Genomic DNA, 22,293 nt, shown 5'->3' with positions numbered 1-22,293 from the left:
CCCAGATTGCCACCGCACCAGGGCAGTTCTGGATGAGCCGGGTACAGTCCCGGGACTGTCGCATCTAATCCATGCGGCAATTCCGGGCGGCTGCTGGCTGATATTTTTAGGCTGGGGGGCGCCTCATAACGTGGGGCTCTCCATCCTGAGAATACCAGCCTTCAGCCGTGTGGCTTTACCCTGGCTGGTATCAGAATTGGGGGGGACCGCACGACGTTTTTTTTTAATTTATTTATTTTACTGTACTACATAGACCCGCCCACCGGCGGCTGTGATTGGTTGCAGTGAGACAGCTGTCACACAGCATGATGGCGTGTCTGACTGCAACCAATCATAGGCGCTGGTGGGCGGGGGAAGCAAGCAATACGAGATTGAATAATGGGCGGCCGGCATTTTCAAAAGCAGGAGAAGCCGCCGGAGCAGTGACAGCAGTACAGCTGATCGGTGAGTAAGAGAGAGGGGGAAGAGGGACAGACCGACAGAGAGAGAGAGCGAGACAGACAGACAGAGAGAGAGACCGACATTACAACCAATACGCACAAAAGAAGTGACATGTCACTTCTTAGAACGCGCGCTTCAGGCAGCAGCCGAATCGCTGCGCTCTAATACGCCACGTGCGCACGGCTCCTGCATAATCTTCATGGATTATGCTGGGGATGCAGGACGCATGCAGTTACGCTGCGGTGCAGATCGCAGCGTAACTGCATGTAAATACGCAACGTGCGCACATAGCCTTAGACTCAAAATGTTAGTTAAATTAGTAAAGTTGTTCACAAGTCTACACAGGATGTGTAAACCACAGTTCACTATTGCTCAAAACATCCATGGTCACTTTTCTGGAAACAACTATCATCACGAATAATTGAAGTTCTCTCACAGTTTTTCCAGCCCTAAAGGTACCGTCACACTTAGCGACGCTCCAGCGATCCCACCAGCAACCTGACCTGGCAGGGATCGCTGGAGCGTCGCTACACGGGTTGCTGGTGAGCTGTTAAACAGGCAGATCTCACCAGTGACCAGCCCCCAGCCAGCAGCGACGCGTGGAAGCGATGCTGCGCTTGGTAACTAAGGTAAATATCGGGTAACCAACATGATATTTACCTTGGTTACCAGCGCGCACCGCTTAGCGCTGGCTCCCTGCACTCCTAGCCAGAGTACACATCGGGTTAATTACCCGATGTGTAGTCTGGCTATGTGTGCAGGCAGCAGGGAGCCGGCACTGACCGCGTGAGCGCGGCGCACGCTGGTAACGAAGGTAAATATCGGGTAACCAAGGAAAGGGCTTCTTGGTTACCCGATATTTACATTGGTAACCAGCGTCCACAGAAGCCGGCTCCCTGCTCACTGCACATTCAGTTGTTGCTCTCTCGCTGTCACACACAGCGATGTGTGCTTCACAGCGGGAGAGCAACAACTAAAAAATGGCCCAGGACATTCAGCAACAACTAGCGACCTCACAGCAGGGGCCAGGTTGTTGCTGGATGTCATACACAGCAACATCGCTAGCAACATCGCTGTTGCGTCACAAAAGTCGTGCCTCAGCAGAGATGTTGCTACCGATGTTCCTTAGTGAGACGTGGCCTTTAGAGTGTGGGCATCACAGGCTTAACTTAAAGTCCTCATATAGGGTCAGGGAATCTGCGAGATATGGCGTAGAAGTAGAAGATATTGGGCTCGGTGTGCATATCCAACAGTTCTTACTGCTTTAGAGTCCATATCTTTGAACAGAACTTGGTGATGCTTTATCAGTTTGTTATCACAGTCCTCTTTTCGTGCCTCATTGATACAGGTACAGTTGCCATCAGCATAATCCAAAAGGCAGAGTGGTTATCTTTGTACCTTTGCCTTGGAGCTTGACAGAAGTGGCAGTGGTTAGCATCACTTAGAATGGCTCCTTGTATCTAGGCGCCAATGGTCTCCTTATGTGTCTCTTGACCACGACCCAGTCACCTGGTGCCGGTGTGTGTGTGCGGCGCTTATAAACTTGGGGTCTGGGATGGAGGAAAGAACACAGTTATGAGCAACAGTCAGATGTTTGTGCAACTCAGGGACATATTCAGTGAGAAAGGCATACAAGGCCTGCAATTGCTGTGGGAAATATAATTCTGTCTCAGGAACACTACCAAACAGTATTTCATATGGGGACAGCTTCTTTACACCTCTTCGGGCAGTTCTCACTGAAAACAATGTAATGGGCAAGCAATCTACCCAGGACAAGTGTGTTTCCTCCATGCACTTTAATTTAAGAGTACCGTTAAAGCGTTCCACCTTCCCACTACTTTGTGGGTGATAGGGAACATTGAAAGCGTGTTCTATTCCGAAAGTAGCCATGATCTGTTTCATTTAATTCTCCATTGAAGTAAGCACCTCTGTTACTTTCTATAGTTTTGGGAAACCCATATCTGCAAACCACCTTACTTCTTACTTTCTTGATGGTAGTTGTGGTCTTTGTATTATCTTTCATCACGGTCTAAGCTTCAGACATACCAGGACATGTTCATAAGTACCCACCTTAGGCAGCAGTATGTAGTCCACCTGCAGTCTCTGAAATGAGTAATCTGGTTTTGGTGCTGAATTTCTGTGGAACTTAAATAGGCCTACTGGGGCTGTGTTTTGCACAAACAAGACATACTTTGCAGCCGTATTTGGGAATCCTGGGGCATACCAGTTATGTAGCACTACTGCACACATCATACCTTTTGCACAGGGGAATGTGCCAGGGCAGCCATCATGGGAAACAGGCAGCGAGGGAGCAAAATCCGCATGTTTACCTGCCATACCCCTGACTCTGACCATACAGCGCATTGCATTCTGTTCATTTGAGGGGGCCTGGGTCTGGAAGACCTGAAACAGTTCACGATCAATGGCCACTGGGGCCGGTATGGTGCCAGCCTCCTTTGCTGAAAGGTGGCGCCCCGCATTCTCGGTCACTAAGCTCCCTGAGAGGGCTATGTCTGTTATGGCCAGTATTCCTGTCAGAGGTAGTCGTGCTGCTTCTTTAGCCGTCTTGTCGGCCAGTGCATTGCCTACTACAAGGGGAGTTTGTTCCCGTGCGTGTGCCGATACTTTGACTATGGCTGCCCTTTGGGGAGTGGTGAGTGCTGTGAGTAGCTGCTCTACCGCCTGCGCATTCTTTAAGGGTTTGCCAACAGAGGTCAGGAAATTACAGCTCCGCCAAATGATGCCAAAGTCGTGTGCTACCCCAAAAGCGTATTGTGAGTCAGAAAATACATTACTCCTCTTACCTTTTCCCAGATTGCACATTGCAGCGAATGCTTTCAGCTGAACCTCTTGCACAGAGTAGCTTGAAGGGAATGGTTCTTACTGCCTTACCATTGTGGACTACTGCATACCCGGTGATGAACAGTCCTTGATCATTGTCCAAAGCTCTGGAATCATCTATAAAATACTCAGCAGAGGGTACATCAGTGATATTTGGTTAGTGAGTGGTACATCAGTGATATTTGCCAAGTGCTTTGTTTCTGCCTCCACCAATGCCTGACAGTCATGTGTCATATCAAACTGAACTTCATCTGCTAGTTTGAAAAACAGGGGCAAGTCTTGTCTCATGGTCCCTCCCACAGGGACATATCTTGGCTCACAGTCCCTCCCACTTCCTCATCCTAATATTCTCCTCCCTTTTCTACGATCCACTGTTAATCATGCAGCTGGATTTAGACCATTACAGTTTGAGAGCATTATGGGGGAATGTAAAGAGGGAAAAGCTTAATATTTGTTCGGCCTTTATACTGAAAAATGGTGGGTCTGAGCCTGTTGGAGTCTTTCAGATACAGCATGGAGTGACTGTCCTCTGTCTTTCTAATAGAGTCCTGAAACAGCTTCCCCAGCTTTCACACAAGCAGATGTCACCGTAATAACTGGATATAGCATCCCAAAGTAATACTCTGGAGGGCGCTGTCTGCCACCGTGTTCTTGGGTGAGGACGCCGGATATACTGTATGTCCAGCCTGCTTGTGGCGGTAAAGGGTTAAAGGTTTTTCCCAAGTCCATTTTGCTTATGTGACCACAACTGTCTGGGTTTATTCTCGAGTCAAACAACTAGCTTTGGGAATTGTCAGTCAGGGTTAGGAGACTACACAGGGTGCCTTCTTTTTAGGGAGGGGGGGGGGGTCACCTTTGGCCCATTTAGGGTACATTCTATGCAGGTCCCAATTTTCTGCAACATGTCTGTCCTTAAATTAATGAGTAAATATGAGAAAACTAAAACCAGGGTCACAAAATGGGAACAGTGAATGTACTCCCCGGGGGATGACAATGGGGTTGTGGGAGACATCTGAATTGTCAGTTTCCTATGGTGGAGGGGCTCAGGATAGTAGCTGTTGCCTTTTTTGGGACATTTGTCCCCTCAAAAAAAAACCAAAACAAACCCTTTTTGCCCACAAGCCCAACCTTTTATATTGCTGTAGTATAAGCCTTTAAAGGGAAGGTATCGCGTTTTTTTTATTTTTGTATTAATAATAGTGATTATGAAATCAAGTATTTTTAATACAAAAATAAAATCACTGCTTATTTAGTTTTTATTTAATTCTAGTTTTACTGAAGGCACTTGGGGCTGCCATGTTGTATTCGCTGTGTGTAACGACAGCTAGTCACCTCCTTTATGGCAGCCCCCTGTGCAGAACTGTATTTTGCCTTCATGCTGCCCAAGGCACTTTAAGTGGTTGCGCCCCTTAGTGACAACGTAAAACTGAGTTTTCGCACACGACATCTGTTTAAGGCAGATCTACTCTGTAAAACACTTTAAAAAGTATCAGAAATGAGAAACGAAGGGCACTAACCCCCCCCCAATGGGGATCACCACAGGCACATCAAAACATAGCATGAGTATAAAATATTCCCACCACACCGTCCCCACTTATATACTGTGACTGTCACACTGCCCCTAATATACTACACACTGCCCTCCCTTATAAATTATACCCACCACACCTTCCTCGATTATGAAATATGATCTGTACATTGTGAGGAGGGAGCAGCATGATGTGAGGACAATGTCCCATGCATACTGCCCCTTCCTCACAATGTCCCATGCATGCTGCCCCCTCTTCACAGTGTCCCATGCATGCTGCCCCCTCCTAACAGTGTCCCATGCATGCTGCCCCCTCCTCACAATGTCCCATACATACTGCCCCCTCTTCAAAGTGTCCCATGCATGCTGCCCCCTCCTCACAGTGTCCCATGCATGCTGCCCCCTCCTCAGAATGTCCCATGCATATTGCCCCCTCCTCACAATGTCCCATGCATGCTGCCCCCTCCTCACAATGTCCCATGCATGCTGCCCCCTCCTCACAGTGTCCCATGAATGCTGCTCCCGCCTCACAATGTCCCATGCATGCTGCCCCCTCCTCACAATGTCCCATGCATGCTGCTCCCTCCTCACAATGTCCCGTGCATGCTGCCCCCTCTTCACAGTGTCCCATGCATGCTGCCCCCTCCTCACAATGTCTCATTCATGCTACCCCATCCTCACAATGTCCCATGCATGCTGCCCCCTCCTCAAAATGTCTCATGCATGCTGCCCCATCCTCACAGTGTCCCATGCATGCTGCCCCCTTCTCACAGTGTCCCATGCATGCTGCCCCCTCCTCAGTGTCCCATGCATGCTGCTCCCTCCTCACAGTGTCCCATGCATTCTGCCCCCTCCTCACAGTGTCCCATGCATGCTGCCCCTCCTCACAATGTCCCATGCATGCTGCTCCCTCCTCACAGTGTCCCATGCATGTTGCTCCCTCCTCACAGTGTCCCATGCATGCTGCCCCCTCCTCACAGTGTCCCATGCATGCTGCCCCCTCCTCACAGTGTCCCATGCATACTGCCCCCTTCTCACAGTGTCCCATACATGCTGCCCCCTCCTCAGTGTCCCATGCATGCTGCTCCCTCCTCACAGTGTCTCATACATGCTGCCCCCTCCTCACAGTGTCCCATGCATGCTGCCCCCTCCTCACAATGTCCCATGCATGCTGCCCCCTCCTCAGTGTCCCATGCATGCTGCCCCCTCCTCATAGTGTCCCATGCATGCTGCTCTCTCCTCACAGTGTCCCATGCATGCTGCCCCCTCCTCACAGTGCCCCATACATGCTGCCCCCTCCTCACAGTGTCCCATGCATGCTGCCCCCTTCTCACAGTGTCCCATGCATGCTGCTCCCTTCTCACAATGTCCCATGCGTGCTGCCCCCTCCTTGGTGTCCCATGCATGCTGCCCCCTCCTCACAGTGTCCCATGCATGCTGCCCCCTCCTCACAGTATCCCATGCATGCTGCTCCCTCCTCACAGTGTCCCATACATGCTGCCCCCTCCTCACAATGTCCCATGCATGCTGCCCCATCCTCACAGTGTCCCATGCATGCTGCCCCCTCCTCACAGTGTCCCATGCATGCTGCCCCCTCCTCACAGTGTCCTATGCATGCTGCCCCCTTCTCACAGTGTCCCATGCATACTGCCCCCTCCTCAGTGTCCCATGCATGCTGCTCCCTCCTCACAGTGTCCCATGCATGCTGCTCCCTCCTCACAGTGTCCCATGCATGCTGCCCCTCCTCACAATGTCCCATGCATGCTGCTCCCTCCTCACAGTGTCCCATGCATGCTGCTCCCTCCTCACACTGTCCCATGCATGCTGCCCCCTCCTCACAGTGTCCCATGCATGCTGCCCCCTCCTCACAGTGTCCCATGCATGCTGCCCCCTCCTTGGTGTCCCATGCATGCTGTCCCCTCCTCAGAATGTCCCATGCATGCTGCCCCTCCTCACAATGTCCCATACATGCTGCTCCCTCCTCACAGTGTCCCATGCATGCTGCTCCCTCCTCACAGTGTCCCATGCATGCTGCTCCCTCCTCACAGTGTCCCATGCATGCTGCCCCCTCCTCACAGTGTCCCATGCATGCTGCCCCCTTCTCACAGTGTCCCATGCATGCTGCCCCCTCCTTGGTGTCCCATGCATGCTGTCCCCTCCTCACAGTGTCCCATGCATGCTGCCTCCTCACAGTGTCCCATGCATGCTGCCCCCTCCTCACAGTGTCCCATGCATGCTGCTCCCTCCTCACAGTGTCCCATGCATGCTGCTCCCTCCTCAGTATCCCATGCATGCTGCCCCATCCTCACAGTGTCCCATGCATGCTGCCCCATCCTCACAGTGTCCCATGCATGCTGCCCCATCCTCACAGTGTCCCATGCATGCTGCCCCATCCTCACAGTGTCCCATGCATGCTGCCCCCTCCTCACAGTGTCCCATGCATGCTGCCCCCTCCTGACAGTGTCCCATGCATGCTGCCCCCTTCTCACAGTGTCCCATGCATGCTGCCCCCTCCTCAGTGTCCCATGCATGCTGCTCCCTCCTCAGTGTCCCATGCATGCTGCCCCCTCCTCACAGTGTCCCATGCATGCTGCTCCCTCCTCACAATGTCCCATGCATGCTGCCCCTCTCCATGAGCTCCTAATGCTGCCTTCCTCTTTTCCATAATGACACCTCCATTTTGCCCCACTCATGTTAAGACCACCACACTCACGCTTATGCTGAGACACCCCCCCCACACACACTACCTCACTCTTGATATTGACTCCCCTACATTGCTCCACTCCATACTGAGCCCACACATGCTGCCCCTTCTCCATAATGAGCTCCCAATGCTGCCCCCCTCTTATTGAGTCCTTACACTCCCCCCACCAATCGATGTTGTCATTGCATTATTCTTGTCCCCTGTCTCTAGCATTAGCCCCTATCTCCCACTCCCCCAGCAGCAGCCTCTCTCCCCCCGCCTCCAGCAGCAGCCTCTCCCCCAGCATCAGCCTCTCTCCCACCAGCCTCAGCCTCTCTTCCCTCAGCCTCTCTCCCCCAGCATCAGCCTCTCTCCCCCCAGCCTCCGCCAGCATCAGCCTCTCTCCCCCCAGCCTCCGCCAGCATCAGCCTCTCTCCCCCCAGCCTCCGCCAGCATCAGCCTCTCTCCCCCCAGCCTCCGCCAGCATCAGCCTCTCTCCCCCCAGCCTCCGCCAGCATCAGCCTCTCTCCCCCCAGCCTCTGCCAGCATCAGCCTCACTACCCAGTTTCCGCCAGCAACAGCCTCTCTCCCTCCATCCTCCGCCAGCATCAGCCTCTCTCCACCCAGCCTCCTCCACCAGCATCAGCCTCTCTCTCCCCAGCCTCCGCCAGCATCAGCCTCTCTCCCCCCAGCCTCCGCCAGCATCAGCCTTTCTCCTCCAGCCTCCCCAAGCCTCAGCCTCTATCTTCCCTCAGCCTCAGCCTCCCTCCAGCCTCCCCCCCAGTATCAGCCTCTGCCTCCCTCCAGCCTCCCCCCCAGTATCAGCCTCTGCCTCCCTAGAGCCTCCCCCCCAGTATCAGCCTCTGCCTCCCTAGAGTCTCCCCCCCAGTATCAGCCTTTGCCTCCCTCCAGCCTCCCCCCAGTATCAGCTTCTTGCCTCCCCCCAGTATCAGCCTCTGCCTCCCTCCAGCCTCCCCCCAGTATCAGCCTCTGCTTCCCTCCAGTATCAGCCTCTGCCTCCCTCCACCCTCCCCCCAGTATCAGCCTCTGCCTCCCTCCAGCCTCCCCTCAGTATCAGCCTCTGCCTGTCCCTCGTCCACTATCCTCACATTGCAGCCTCTGCCTGTCCCTCGTCCACTATACTCACATTGCAGCCTCTGCCTGTCCCTCGTCCACTATACTCACATTGTAGCCTGCCTGCCTGCTTGCCCCTGCCCCAGAATCCTCACTTCACAGCCCTGGAACTCTGCCAGCGGTTACCTGCTCTTGTGCCTCCCGCCTCCTCTTGCTGCTGCCGCTCCTCCTACGGTGTCCGTCATCCTCCTGCTGCTGCTGGCTCCGGTGAGTGTTCTGTCCTCCGCGGCATCTGCAGCTTTGGATGCCACAGCACGGAGCTGATTGGCGCGCCTCTGACCCCGGAAGTGCAGGCGCCGGCACTTCCGGGGTCAATCAGTTCCCTGTGCCCGGCGGCGCCCACAGTTTATCTGTATTCGCGTCTTAAAGACGCAGATACAGATAAATGGAAGTGCGTCTCTCACCCCCACACACGGATTTAATAGACTGTCCGGAGGGAGAGAAGATGTAAAAAAAAAAATTTTAAATTTTATTTTTTTTTGCAGCCAGAAAGTGCCACCCCCCCTGCAACGTGGCACCCCAGGCACGGGACCACGGGTGCCTAATGGTAAATACGGCCCTGCCCCTGTGCATAGAGAACAGTGGTCGGGATCTGACCCCATAGACTAACATAGAGTACGCATCTGCTGTGACCTGGACGCGCCCCCTGGGCTGTCCAGATCACAGCAGAGGGAGGAGATCAGTGCCATCTGGAGCTTCCCTCCCTGTCACCCGCCGGGATGGGTGAGTACCGGTACGCAGCGTCGGACTAACCACTGGAGTAATCTCCAGTAATGCCAGTCCTGGTTGCGGTTACCTGCAGTGCACTCCGGAGCTCTCACCTGAGCTCCGGCATGCAGCCTGAACTGTACCGCGAGCGCCGAGTGATTGATTCCCCAGCGATTGCAGTGCAGTTCATGACAGCTGCAGACATCCCGGGCTGATCTCCGGTGCTCTCACCTGAACTTTGGAGATAAGCCCGGCCTGTCTGCAGCTGTTATGAACTGCATGGCAATCGCCAGGGAATCAATCACTCGGCGCTCGCAGTACAGTCCTGCAACCTCTGAGATCAGTCCAGGCTGCAGGTGAGAGCTCCGTAGCCAGTCCGAAGCTAGCGGTACGCTACTCCCCCCGCCGCCGTTGCTTCTTCCCAGCCCCCACCGCTGCCGCCGCCGCTCCCCCACTTGTGTGTGCTCACCCCTGGCCTCTCCTCCTAGCAGCTCAGTGGGGCAGCATGGTATACTGTATATCTCCCTGCTTGTGTCAGTCTGCAGAGCGTTGCTCCTCTTGACACATACACAGGAATAGCCTGCAGAGCGTCGCTCCTGACACATGATACAGGAGGAGCGACACTCAGCAAGCTATATATCCCTATGTATGTGTGGTTTCCACTCACTGACAGCAAGCACAGATGATTAATGTTTCCACTTATTCTTTTGGAAACACCCAAATTGGGAGGGGGGGTGACATCACACACAGGAGAGCAGACTCTGCCCACTTTACTGCAGCTGTAATGTGAGCTATTTCTACAGTAGGATTTCAGCAGCTGCTCCCCCTAATGTTTAAGAGTGAAAAATATCAAACGTTTAAATTTTTTAAAAAATATTTTTCTCAATTAAAAACAAATAATAATATGCACACATAACATTAAAACATTAATACTTTATATTTATATTTTTACAGTTATTGAAAAAAAAAATTCTGACACCTTCCCTTTAAAGCCTCCAGGACTGCGACAACCCCATTCCCTGATGAAGGTGACACTAATCACAAAAACGCACATTGGTTTTGGACATCACACACCAACAAGATGTCCGTACCCAGGTACCACCCTCTCACACATTGTGTTATCTTCCTATGCAGCATGGCTGACATACCTTCAGTCTTTTTAGCTGACACATTTACCATTGCTACTGCTTGCACACTTTCCCTTTATTTAATTTTTAGCAACTTACATTTACACCATGTACTTTTGTATGGTTCTTCATACATTGCTGCTGTAATATACTTCACCATCATTCCACTCTGTTCCATACACTCATTGCCTTACATACACACGCAGCATTTTATATTTTATAGCGCATGCTGCTTGTTTGTCCTTTATAGGTCAGTACAGGTCTACTGACATTGCTGCTTGTGGTCATCATTATAAACATTCCTTTATAATCCAACATTATAAATATTCCTTTTACATATTTTGATTGTTGTGATGCTGCCCTTTCTCGGTTGTACCCACTGCCCCATTTTACTTATTAGAAATAAAAATTATTGTTTTATTTCTCTAATGGTTACATATAGGTTCTTTTTTCTCCTCTTTTGTGTATTCCTGTAGTTTAGTCTCTTATCTCCTTGTGGTTGATTTTCCCTCTACCCCTCCCTTTTCCTCTACTTGGCTGCAGGGGAGCCAAATTAACTCTTTGCTTTCTAGTTCAGCTCCCCAGGGGCTATTTCCCTCAAATACACCCATTTCATATCGCTCCACTTTGGGAGACTGGCACAGCGCCCTGGACTGTAGGTCTATGATCATTCATAACACACCGCAGCAATAGTCCATGATTCTTATCATTATGCTCATACCCAAAACTGAGTATGGTCCTATGCTACAGTCTGCAACAGATCTTGTTGTTTATTCTGCCTAAACCCAGTGTCTTATCCTCTGTTAGGCTATGTGCGCACGTTGCGTTCTATTACGCAGCGTAAATAGTCACTGCATGTGCATCTCAGAACGCATCCGAAAAGCTGCGTTCTGAGACGCATTCGGCAGAACGCAACGTGCGCACATTCCTGCAGAATTCATGCGTTCGGGATGCTTGCTCTGCCATGGGAAAATCATCCAGAGCGCACATTTTTGACAGTGCGGTCCCAATTGGCTCTGCTGCATCCCCATAGACTTGCAGCAGAGCCGACTGGGACCGGAATGTCAAAAAGAGCACATGGCTGGCTGCGGGAGACAGCCGCACGATCAGAATGAACTCGGATGAACTTCACCCGACTTCATTGTGATCGCGCAGCTCTGTGCGTGTGCCGCGGCTTGATTTGCGGTCACAGGTGAAGGACTTACCAGTGACCGCAAATCTCCTGAGTGACTGCAGTGAGCCGCGTGATCACCGGTGCCGTCACTCAGGTTACCCGCGGCCAGCTCGAGTCCTCCATCCGAGACCGCGAGTAACCTGAGAGACGTCTCCGCTGACAGTGCGGCTCACTTCAGTTTCTGCATGGAGTGGACAGGAGCGGCGGTGTTGTACGGCTGCTCCTGTCAGCTTCATGTAGCAGAGCTGGATGTGTCGCGGGACCTCATGGATTACGCCGGACCTGGAGGGGTGTTTGGGGATTTTAATAAAGTGGTGAAAGAGGGTGTTTTTTGTCTTTTATTTCAAACTAGCTGTAGTACCCGGGCGTTGCCCGGGATAGTAACTGTCTCTCTGTCTCTCTCCCAGTCTCTGTCTGTGTGTCGCTGTCTGTCTGTCTCGCTGTCTGTCTCTTTCCTTGTCTGTCTGTTTCTATCTCTCTGTCTGTATTTGCATCAGTCTATCTGTCTCAATCTCTGTATCTGTCTGTCTCTCTCTCTCTCTGTCTCTTTTCCCATCTGTCTCTTTGCCCGGCTGTCTCTTTGCCCGGCTGTCTCTTTGCCCGGCTGTCTCTTTGCCGGTCTGTCTCTTTGCCGGTCTGTCTCTTTCCCGGTCTGTCTCTCTCTCTCTCTATCTCTTTGCCCGGCTGTCTCTTTGCCCGACTGTCTCTTTCCCCGGCTGTCTCTTTGCCCGGCTGTCTCTTTGCCCGGCTGTCTCTTTGCCCGGCTGTCTCTTTGCCGGGCTGTCTCTTTCCAGGGCTGTCTCTTTCCAGGGCTGTCTCTTTCCAGGGCTGTCTCTTTCCCCCTCTGTCTCTTTCCCCCTCTGTCTCTTTCCCCCTCTGTCTCTTTCCCGCTCTGTCTCTTTCCCGCTCTGTCTCTTTCCCGCTCTGTCTCTTTCCCGCTCTGTCTCTTTCCCTGTCTTTGGGCGTCTGTCTCTTTGCCCGGCTATCTCTTTGCCCGGCTGTCTCTTTGCCCGGCTGTCTCTTTGCCCGTCTGCCTCTTTGCCCGTCTGCCTCTTTGCCCGTCTGCCTCTTTGCCCGTCTGTCTTTCTCTATCCGTCTCACCACCAACATCTTTTTACCTCACACATAAGCTTCGTATACTAACCGTTTATTTTGTTCCTATAGCAACCACTGACAGTTGCTATTTATAGCCTGCAGCTCCCAGCTCCATTCAGTTTAATAGCTGCAGGATTTTTGTAGAGTAACTGGAAAGGACAGGGTTAAATTTTCCCACCCAAACATAGTCTATGACTTTCCCTGAGTCAAATGGAGTGCCTGTGCAAAATTTCGTGATTGTAAATGCGACGGTGCAGATTCTTTTAGCGGACATACACACACACACACACACACACACACAGACACACACACATACACTGAGCTTTATATATTAGATAAAGGATTTTTCGGGTGTATGTGTTTATTTACTTTCACTTACAGGTTAACCATTGGGGGTGTCTCATAGATGCCTGCAATGATTAACCTAGGACTTAGTGGTAGCTATGGGCTGCCATTAACTCCTTATTACCCAGATTGCCACTGCACCAGGGCAGTTCTGGATGAGCCAGGTAGAGTCCCGGGACTGTCGCATCTAATCCATGCGGCAATTCCGGGCGTCTGCTGGCTGATATTTTTAGGCTGGGGGTTCCCCATAACGTGGAGCTCCCCAACCTGAGAATACCAGCCTTCAGCCGTGTGGCTTTACCCTGGCTGGTATCAAAATTGGGGGGGCCGCACGCCGTTTTTTTTTTTATTATTTATTTATTTATTTTACTGCACCACATAAACCCACCCACCGGTGGCTGTGATTGGTTGCAGTGAGACAGCTGTCACTCAGCATGGGGGCGTGTCTGACTGCAACCAATCATAGGCGCCGGTGGGAGGGGGAAGCAGGGAATACGAGATTGAATAATGGGCGGCCGGCATTTTCAAAAGCAGGAGAAGCCGCCGGAGCAGTGTGACAGATGTGCAGCGCCGCGCCCGTGATCGGTCAATGATCGGTGAGTATGAGAGAGGGGGGAGAGGGATAAACCGACAGGGAGACAGAGAGACCGACCGACAGGGAGACACAGAGACCGATAGACAGACAGAGAGAGACCGACATTACGCACAAAAGAAGTGACATGTTGCTTTTTAGAACGCAGCGATTTGGCAGCAGCCAAAACGCTGTGTTCTAATACGCAACGTGGGCATGGATTATGCACAATCTTTATAGATTGTGCTGAGGACGCAGGACGCATGCAGTTTATGCTGCAGTGCAGATCACAGCGTAACTGCATGAAAATACGCAACGTGCGCACATAGCCTTAAACTCCATTCTTTGGAAAGTTACCAAGATATGGTCATCCTATGGGGCCAGATATACAGTGCCGACCAAAAGTTTGGACACACCTTCTCATCTCTAGAACAACTATTAAGAGGAGACTTTGTGCAGCAGGCCTTCATGGTAAAATAGCTGCTAGGAAACCACTGCTAAGGACAGGCAACACACAGAAAAGACTTGTTTAGGCTAAAGAACACAAGGAATGGACATTAGACCAGTGGAAATCTGTGCTTTGCTCTGATCAGTCCAAATTTGAGATCTTTGGATCCAACCACCGTGTCTTTGTAGAAAAGGTGAACGGATGGACTCTACCTGCCTGGTTCCCACCGTGAAGCATGGAGGAGGAAGTGTGATGGTGTGGGGTGCTTTGCTGGTGACACTGTTGGGGATTTATTCAAAATTGAAGGCATACTAAACCAGCATGGCTACCACAGCATCTTGCAGCGGCATGCTATTCCATCCGATTTGCGTTTAATTGGACCATCATTTACTTTTCAACAGGACAATGACCCCAAACACACCTCCAGGCTGTCTAAGGGCTATTTGACTATGAAGGAGAGTAATGGGTGCTACACCAGATGACCTGGCCTCCACAGACACCAGACCTGAACCCAATCGAGATGGTTTGGGGTGAGCTGGACCGCAGAGTGAAGGCAAAAGGGCCAACAAGTGCTAAGCATCTCTGGGAACTCCTTCAAGACTGTTGGAAAACCATTTCCGGTGACTACCTCTTGAAGCTCATCAAGAGAAGGCCAAGAGTGTGCAAAGCAGTAATCAAAGCAAAAGGTGGCTACTTTGAAGAACCTAGAATATAAGACATATTTTCAGTTGTTTCACACTTTTTTGTTAAGTATTTCATTCCACATGTTTTCATTCATAGTTTTAATGTCTTCAATGTGAATCTACAATTTTTAGAGTCATAAAAATAAATAAAACTCTTTGAATGAGAATGTGTGTCCAAACTTTTGGTCGATACTGTACCTCCTGGATGCCCTGGAGACACGTTCTAAATGTAAGGGTAAGGCTACTTTCACACATCAGTTTTTTGTAATCAAGGCACAATCCGATTTGTGCCCGATGCAACGGATCCGTCTCAGAGTGTGTAAAAACTGATGCATGGATCCGGTAAAAAAACAAACTGATCCGTTTTTTTTTCTTTCTTTCTATTAAAGCTGAGAGAGAGAGATAGAGACCCCATCATAATTGAACATGCAGGCACTCCCGCACGCATTATCACCGTACACATCACGGCACTCCCGCACACATCATCACCGCACACATCCCGGCACTCCCGCACGCATCATCACCGCACACATCCCGGCACTCCCGCATGCATCATCACGCACATGCAGGCACTCCCGCACGCATCATCACGCACATACACCGGCACTACAGCCCCCATCATCACCGCACACACACAGGCACTACCTCAGTGATGTCACCGCTGACAGCGCGACTCCCTTCAGTTGCTGTGCGGAGCTCCCAGGAGCGGTCGTGTTCTACTGCCGCTCCTGTCAGCTTCATGTAGCAGAGCTGAAATTGTCATGGGACCTCGTGGATTACGTCGGACCTGGATGGGTATTTGGTGATTTTAATAAAATGGTGAAAGAGGGTGTTTTTTTGTCTGTTATTCCAAATAAAGTATTTTTTCGGGGTGTATGTGTTTATTTACTTTCCCTTACAGGTTAATCATTGGGGGTGTCTCATAGACGCCTGCCATGATTAACCCCTTATTTCCTCGATTGCCACCGCACCAGGGCAATTCGGGATGAGCCGGGTAGATTCCCGGGACTGTCGCATCTAATGGATGCGGCAATTTCGGGAGGCTGCTGGCTGATATTGTTAGGGTGGTGGGCTCCCCATAACGTGGGGCTCCCCATACTGAGAATACCAGCCTTCAGCCGTGTGGCTTTATCTTGGCTGGTATCAAAATTGAGGGGGACCGCATGCGTTTTTTTTTTTTTTTATTATTATTTATTTTACTGCAAGATATAGACCCGCCCACCGGCGGCTGTGATTGGTTGCAGTGAGACAGCTGTCACTCAGCGTGGGGGCGTGTCTGACTGCAACCAATCATAGGCGCCGGTGGGCAGGCAAAGCAGTGAATACGAGATTGAATAATGGGCGGCCAGCATTTTCAAATCAGTACAAGCAGCCAGCAGTGTGACAGCCGTGCAGCGCCGCAACGGTGATCGGTGAGTGGGTGAGAGTGAGTCAGTGAGTGAGTGTGAGAGAGAGGCTGGGGCCACACGGGGCACTACTGCCATGCTCGCATCACACTCGGCTCACGCTGGCAGCGCAGCAGGAGCGAAGTGCAATGCTAGTATCCCTGCGACTGCGGTCCAACCGTGCGAGCGGACCACAGCTGCGGGGGGCAACCAGGGTCTCAGGAGGGGCGGGCCAGCATGGAGGAGGGGAAGGTTGGATTTCTCTCCCTCTCTTCTCCAGAGCCAACTATTGTGATTCTCGCTCTGCATGCATGGTACACCGGTGTACCGCGAGTGCAGTGCGATTTTTCTCTCGCCCCATTCACTTGAATGGGTGTGAGAGAAAAGAGTCTCGCATTACAGTGGCAGCATGCTGCGATTGTTTTCTCGTTCCGATTAGGACTGAGAAAATAATCGCTCATGTGCGCTGATACACAGGCTAGAATTGGTCCGAGTGGAATGCGATGTTTTATCACACTCCACTCGCACCGATTTTCTTAAGCCAGCGAGAGAGAGAGATTTTCTGACAAGCAATGAATTTATATCACTTCTGGGCATGCTCAGAAGTAAAAGCCGAATTCGGTACATGCTTCCGGCATTTGATGCATGCCACTGGATTCGGCGTGCATAGACTTTCATTATGCACCATGCCGCACAGCGCCACACCCGGCGCAATGCGATTTTTGTCAAAGACAAAAAATGTTACAAGAGACGTTCCATCCGGCCGCCGCATTAGCCAATTATGACAGATCCGGCAACAGCCGGATGCAACGAAAGGCCATCAGGCACAATCCGGCACTAATACAAATCAATGGGGATAAAACTGATCCGGTGCCAGATCCGTTTTATCCGTTTTTTTTCGGATTGTGCCTGATAGAAAAAAACTGCTATGTGAAAGTAGCCTAATTTTCCAGGAGATTCAGGATCTCGGTAGCAAGGGCAATATACCTGGGTATGGGGAAACACAGGACATGCAATAGTTAGCTCCAGGGGGACTGTGTTGACCCCAATGTCTGCAGGTCTATACCAATGATCAGGGGCGGGCTAGCCCGGGGGGGCGGGGAGGCAAATGCCCCCTGGGCTGGTGCCTCTGCAACTGCTTTGGGCCGCCTAACCTTCTCTTTATTTTGACCGCGCACTGTAGCTTTAAACTTGCAAAAGTGCCGGCCGTATCCCAGTACAGCAGACATACCCACACTGTACATGGTGGGCAGCGAGCGTGCCTGCGGCAGGAGAGAAGTCTGTGCAGCCAGGTCAGCACATGGCCGGGCGGTGACAGGTGACAGGACCCGGCTCTCCTGATACTGTATGTTCTCAGCAGCTGTCTACAGTCGCTCTGAGGCACAGTCTGATGTATACCAATAAGTGAACTTTGACATAGATCTGGTCGGCTGTCAGTGGGAGGCGTCCAGCGTCACAAGATCAGCAGAGTCCTGCATACACTGAGGAGCTGATCATGTGACCCCTGACTCCTCCCCTCCATGTGACATCATCACAGGTCCTGGAAGCACAGAGCAGCCATATATCTAGTGTGCGGCTCTGCAGGAGGAGGTGAGTGGATACTCCCCATTACTGGGGCAGGGGGCATTAACCCCTTCAGCTCTGAGACGTTCTTGGGGTTTTTCTCTCGCTGATTTCTATGAATCGTGAGGTTTTTGTTCCTTTTCCTCTGATAGATACAGACGCCCCAACTATGAGAGGCCGGAAGTGAGGAAACCCGTCTACCCTCAGTCCTCTGTCCCTTTCCTGCCCTCAGTCCTCGGCCCCTTTCTGCCCTCAGTCCTCGGCCCCTTTCCTGCCCTCAGTCCTCGGCCCCTTTCCTGCCCTCAGTCCTCGGCCCCTTTCCTGCCCTCAGTCCTCGGCCCCTTTCCTGCCCTCGGTCCTCGGCCCCTTTCTGCCCTCAGTCCTCGGCCCCTTTCCTGCCCTCAGTCCTCGGCCCCTTTCCTGCCCTCGGTCCTCGGCCCCTTTCCTGCCCTCGGTCCTCGGCCCCTTTCCTGCCCTCGGTCCTCGGCCCCTTTCCTGCCCTCAGTCCTCGGACCCTTTCCTGCCCTCGGTCCTCGGACCCTTTCCTGCCCTCAGTCCTCGGACCCTTTCCTGCCCTCAGTCCTCGGACCCTTTCCTGCCCTCAGTCCTCGGACCCTTTCCTGCCCTCAGTCCTCGGACCCTTTCTGCTCTCAGTCCTCGGACCCTTTCTGCCCTCGGCCCCTTTCTTGCCCTCGGTCCTCGGCCCTTTTCTGCCCTCAGTCCTCGGCCCCTTTCCTTCCCTCGGTCCTCGGCCCCTTTCCTTCCCTCGGTCCCCGGCCCCTTTCCTTCCCTCGGTCCCCGGCCCCTTTCCTTCCCTCGGTCCCCGGCCCCTTTCCTTCCCTCGGTCCCCGGCCCCTTTCCTGCCCTCGGTCCCCGGCCCCTTTCCTGCCCTCGGTCCCCGGCCCCTTTCCTGCCCTCGGTCCCCGGCCCCTTTCCTGCCCTCGGTCCCCGGCCCCTTTCCTGCCCTCGGTCCCCGGCCCCTTTCCTGCCCTCGGCCCCTTTCTGCCCTCGGTCCTCGGCCCCTTTCTGCCCTCTGTCCTCGGCCCCTTTCTGCCCTCGGTCCTCGGCCCCTTTCTGCCCTCGGTCCTCGGCCCCTTTCTGCCCTCGGTCCTCGGCCCCTTTCTGCCCTCGGTCCTCGGCCCCTTTCTGCCCTCGGCCCCTTTCTGCCCTCGGTCCTCGGCCCTTTTCTGCCCTCAGTCTTCGGCCCCTTTCCTGCCCTCGGCCCTCGGCCCCTTTCCTGCCCTCGGTCCTCGGCCCCTTTCTGCCCCCGGTCCTCGGCCCTTTTCTGCCCTCAGTCTTCGGCCCCTTTCCTGCCCTCGGCCCCTTTCCTGCCCTCGGTCCCCGGCCCCTTTCCTGCCCTCGGTCCCCGGCCCCTTTCTGCCTCCACACAGTATAATGTTCCCTCAGTACAGATACAGTATAATGGAGGCGGCTCTGACTTCCTCATTCTAACTTAGAAGAAATGGAGGAAGGATGAAGAGAACGCTCGCATCTGAACAAAACCTTAGTGAGGGCAGATTTTGGTAGTTGTTTATGAGGGTGAGATAGACTCTGGAGGCTGTGACAATTTTGTGACACACCTGTAGAGTCAATATGCTTACTGCATTTCAGTATGAATTCACTGAGGTGTCTAGTTTCCAAAATGGGGTCACTTGTGGGGGTTTCTGCTGTTCTGGCACCTCAGAGGCTCTGCAACAGGGACGTGCTTACATGCTAATTGGGCCGACTAGCCAAGGGAAGTAACACTCTTGTGACTAGTCGCTGGCATCATTAGCATATAATAAAGGATCTTTCAATTTACTTTTTCTAAAGATTTCTTTATCTTTGCTACAGTAGGCTGTGACTGCTAGGCAAGCATTAGAAATATTCACCCAGAACTGCTTGTAGTTCTGGGTGCATATTCCACCTGACTGGTTCCCTGTTAAGTTAATTTTTCTGATTTACTTGTCAAGGATGGATATCGACAAGGACAAGATGGCGGAGAGGATATTACACCTCACCCTAGAGATCCTCTTCAGGCTTACTGGACAGGTGAGAGATTCTGATGACGTCACATTACATCATTCTTATCTATGGGAATAACAGATGGACAGAACTGGAGAGGTGAGGACTCTGGAAATGTCTGTAGTGAGATTTATTACTGTGTCTCTCCATAACCAGGATTACACAGTAGTGAAGAAGACCTCTAGTGAGCGCTGTCAGGCCCCTGTGTCTGAGGGATGGGGAAGACCCCTGAACCCAATCACAGGGCCTCCACCTCACCCCTTGATACATGAGGACATCAATGACCAGAAGATCCTAGAACTCGCCTACAAGATGATTGAGCTGCTGACTGGAGAGGTGACACTGCTGGAATGCTGGGACATTATACAGTAATGCTATGAAGGGATTCGGGGATGATGGTATTATTGTATGTGTCAGGTTCCTATAAGGTGTCAGGACGTCGCCGTCTATTTCTCCATGGAGGAGTGGGAGTATTTAGAAGGACACAGAGATCTGTACAAGGACGTCATGATGGAGGTTCCCCAGCCCCTCACATCACCAGGTAATAAACAGGACTAAATACACACGGCCTATAATTATCTGTATGTAAGGAATGAATTCAGTCCCTGTATGTGTCTCCTCCAGGTCTATCCAGTAAGAGGACAACACCAGAGAGATGTCCCCATCCTCTTCTTCCACAGGACTGTAAACAAGAAGATCCCAATGTTCCTCAGGATCATCAGGTAGATGGAGAGAAGGTGTCATGAAATCTCCCTATGATGTGTAGACGGCTGTGAAGGTCTTGTGCTCAGTCTTGTTTTATCCTCCAGTATTATATGTTTTATACTTGTGTAATGAGAGCGGTGGAGATGGCAGGATTAGAGCTGATCATAGATGGGACTTCTCCATCTGTCTGTGACTTTTACAATATTTATTTCAGGGTGAAGATCTGACCCATATTAATACTACAGAGACATATGTGAGGGGTGATGAGTGGTGTAAAGAGGAGATTCCTACATATGACTACCCAGGTGAGTAATGACCACTAATTGTAGAGAAGTCACAGATTCTTCCCAGTCACCGGCTGTGGCTGCTTTATCGGTGGTGTTCTCCGGCCATAGACCACAACATTCTGTTCCACCTGGAACTGTTCATATTATTTTGGGGACTGAATGCCTCAGTGGGACTAAATAAAACAGTGTTAAGTGAAATATATTAAAAAGTTTTAAAAAAAAAACAAAAACCCACTAAAAAAAGCACACAATGCATGAAAAGCCGTATTGCCACAAAAATGAAGCTTTTCTGTGAAAGTCAAAATGTACAAATATTTACATATAATTGGTATTACTGCATCTGGAACAACCTGAATTATGAAACTGTCATGTTATGTAATCCATACGATGGACACAGTAAGAAAAAAGTAATAAAAATTAAGACAAAAATTACGATTTTCAGCATACTTGCACCTAAACGTTTTTTTAAAAAGCAGCCAAAAAATCATATGTATAAAAAAAATAGTATCAATGAAAATGTCAAATTAAACTGCAAAAACAATCCCTCATGGCTCTTTCGGTAAAAATCAGAATATGGTGAAGGAAATATAAAATTATTTTTCTTTGTCGCTCCATTGGGAGACCCAGACAATTGGGTGTATAGCTTCTGCCTCCGGAGGCCACACAAAGTATTACACTTTAAAAAGTGTAACCCCTCCCCTCTGCCTATACACCCTCCCGTGCATCACGGGCTCCTCAGTTTTATGCTTTGTGTGGAAGGAGGCACACATCCACTCAGCATTCTCATATTAGTTATATCGGTTGGAAGAAAAGAGGGCCCTCACGGGGCCCCCGGCATGTTCCCTTCTCACCCCACTACGTCGGCGGTGCTGTTAAGGTTGAGGTACCCATTGCGGGTACAAAGGCCGGAGCCTCATGCCGTCTCCTTCACCATCCCTTAGCGGCTCTGGGAGAAGTGGGATCCTGACCGGTCATCCATTTACTGGGACCGTGCTCCCTCCGCAGCCCCTGTGGGAATCTTCCGGACAGGAGTCTATTCATCCTCAGGGACCGGGCCCTGCAACTCTAAGGTACTCTGTGTCCCCATGGGGACTGTGCAGGGAGCGCCTTCTTCCCGGACGCTGCGGCAGCTGCTGATTTGAGAAGACCGGCGGACTTCCGCGCCGACCGCGCCTGCTTGTCGGCCGCTGTCTTAAATTTAGTCCCCGGCTTCATCGCGGCCTAGTAGCAAAAATCCCGCCCCCGGGCCTGCCTGTCAGGGGTAAGGGCGGGACTGCCGACCTGACGTCGGATGTGAGGGCCGGAGCATCCTGTATGTTTCCTCCCCCCTCACTGATCACTGTGGGGACCCCAGATTCCCGCACTTTCCTAGCGCCGCCCACGGCTCCACTCCTCCCCTGAGAGCTCCGGCAGCCATTTTTTTGGCATTCTGCCGGTGGAGGATTCTCAGGGAAGAGCTCTGCAGCTCTGGGAGACCTAAGGCAGGGAATCTGGAGGACACACACTCCGCTTTTTAGCGGTCGGTAAGCCACACCGGTCACCCGGTGCTGGTCCCCCTAGGGTGCCGGAAT

At 51.7% G+C, this 22,293-nt stretch overlaps 1 protein-coding gene across 1 annotated transcript in view; it reads left to right on the top strand.

Moving 5' to 3' along the window:
* Positions 1-22,293, top strand: part of LOC142312947 (uncharacterized) — a 234,149-nt gene that overhangs the window by 57,212 nt on the left and 154,644 nt on the right. Inside the window, exons 15-20 of the mRNA XM_075351935.1 lie at positions 17,719-17,753; positions 19,679-19,757; positions 19,887-20,066; positions 20,148-20,271; positions 20,355-20,452; positions 20,650-20,740. Of these exons, the coding sequence (XP_075208050.1) occupies positions 17,719-17,753; positions 19,679-19,757; positions 19,887-20,066; positions 20,148-20,271; positions 20,355-20,452; positions 20,650-20,740 (607 nt within the window). The remainder of the gene's footprint in view (positions 1-17,718; positions 17,754-19,678; positions 19,758-19,886; positions 20,067-20,147; positions 20,272-20,354; positions 20,453-20,649; positions 20,741-22,293) is intronic.

This window comes from Anomaloglossus baeobatrachus, chromosome 5, assembly GCF_048569485.1.
Source record: "Anomaloglossus baeobatrachus isolate aAnoBae1 chromosome 5, aAnoBae1.hap1, whole genome shotgun sequence".
NCBI classification, from domain to species: domain Eukaryota; kingdom Metazoa; phylum Chordata; class Amphibia; order Anura; family Aromobatidae; genus Anomaloglossus; species Anomaloglossus baeobatrachus.
This window is presented reverse-complemented; position numbering and strand designations above follow the sequence as displayed.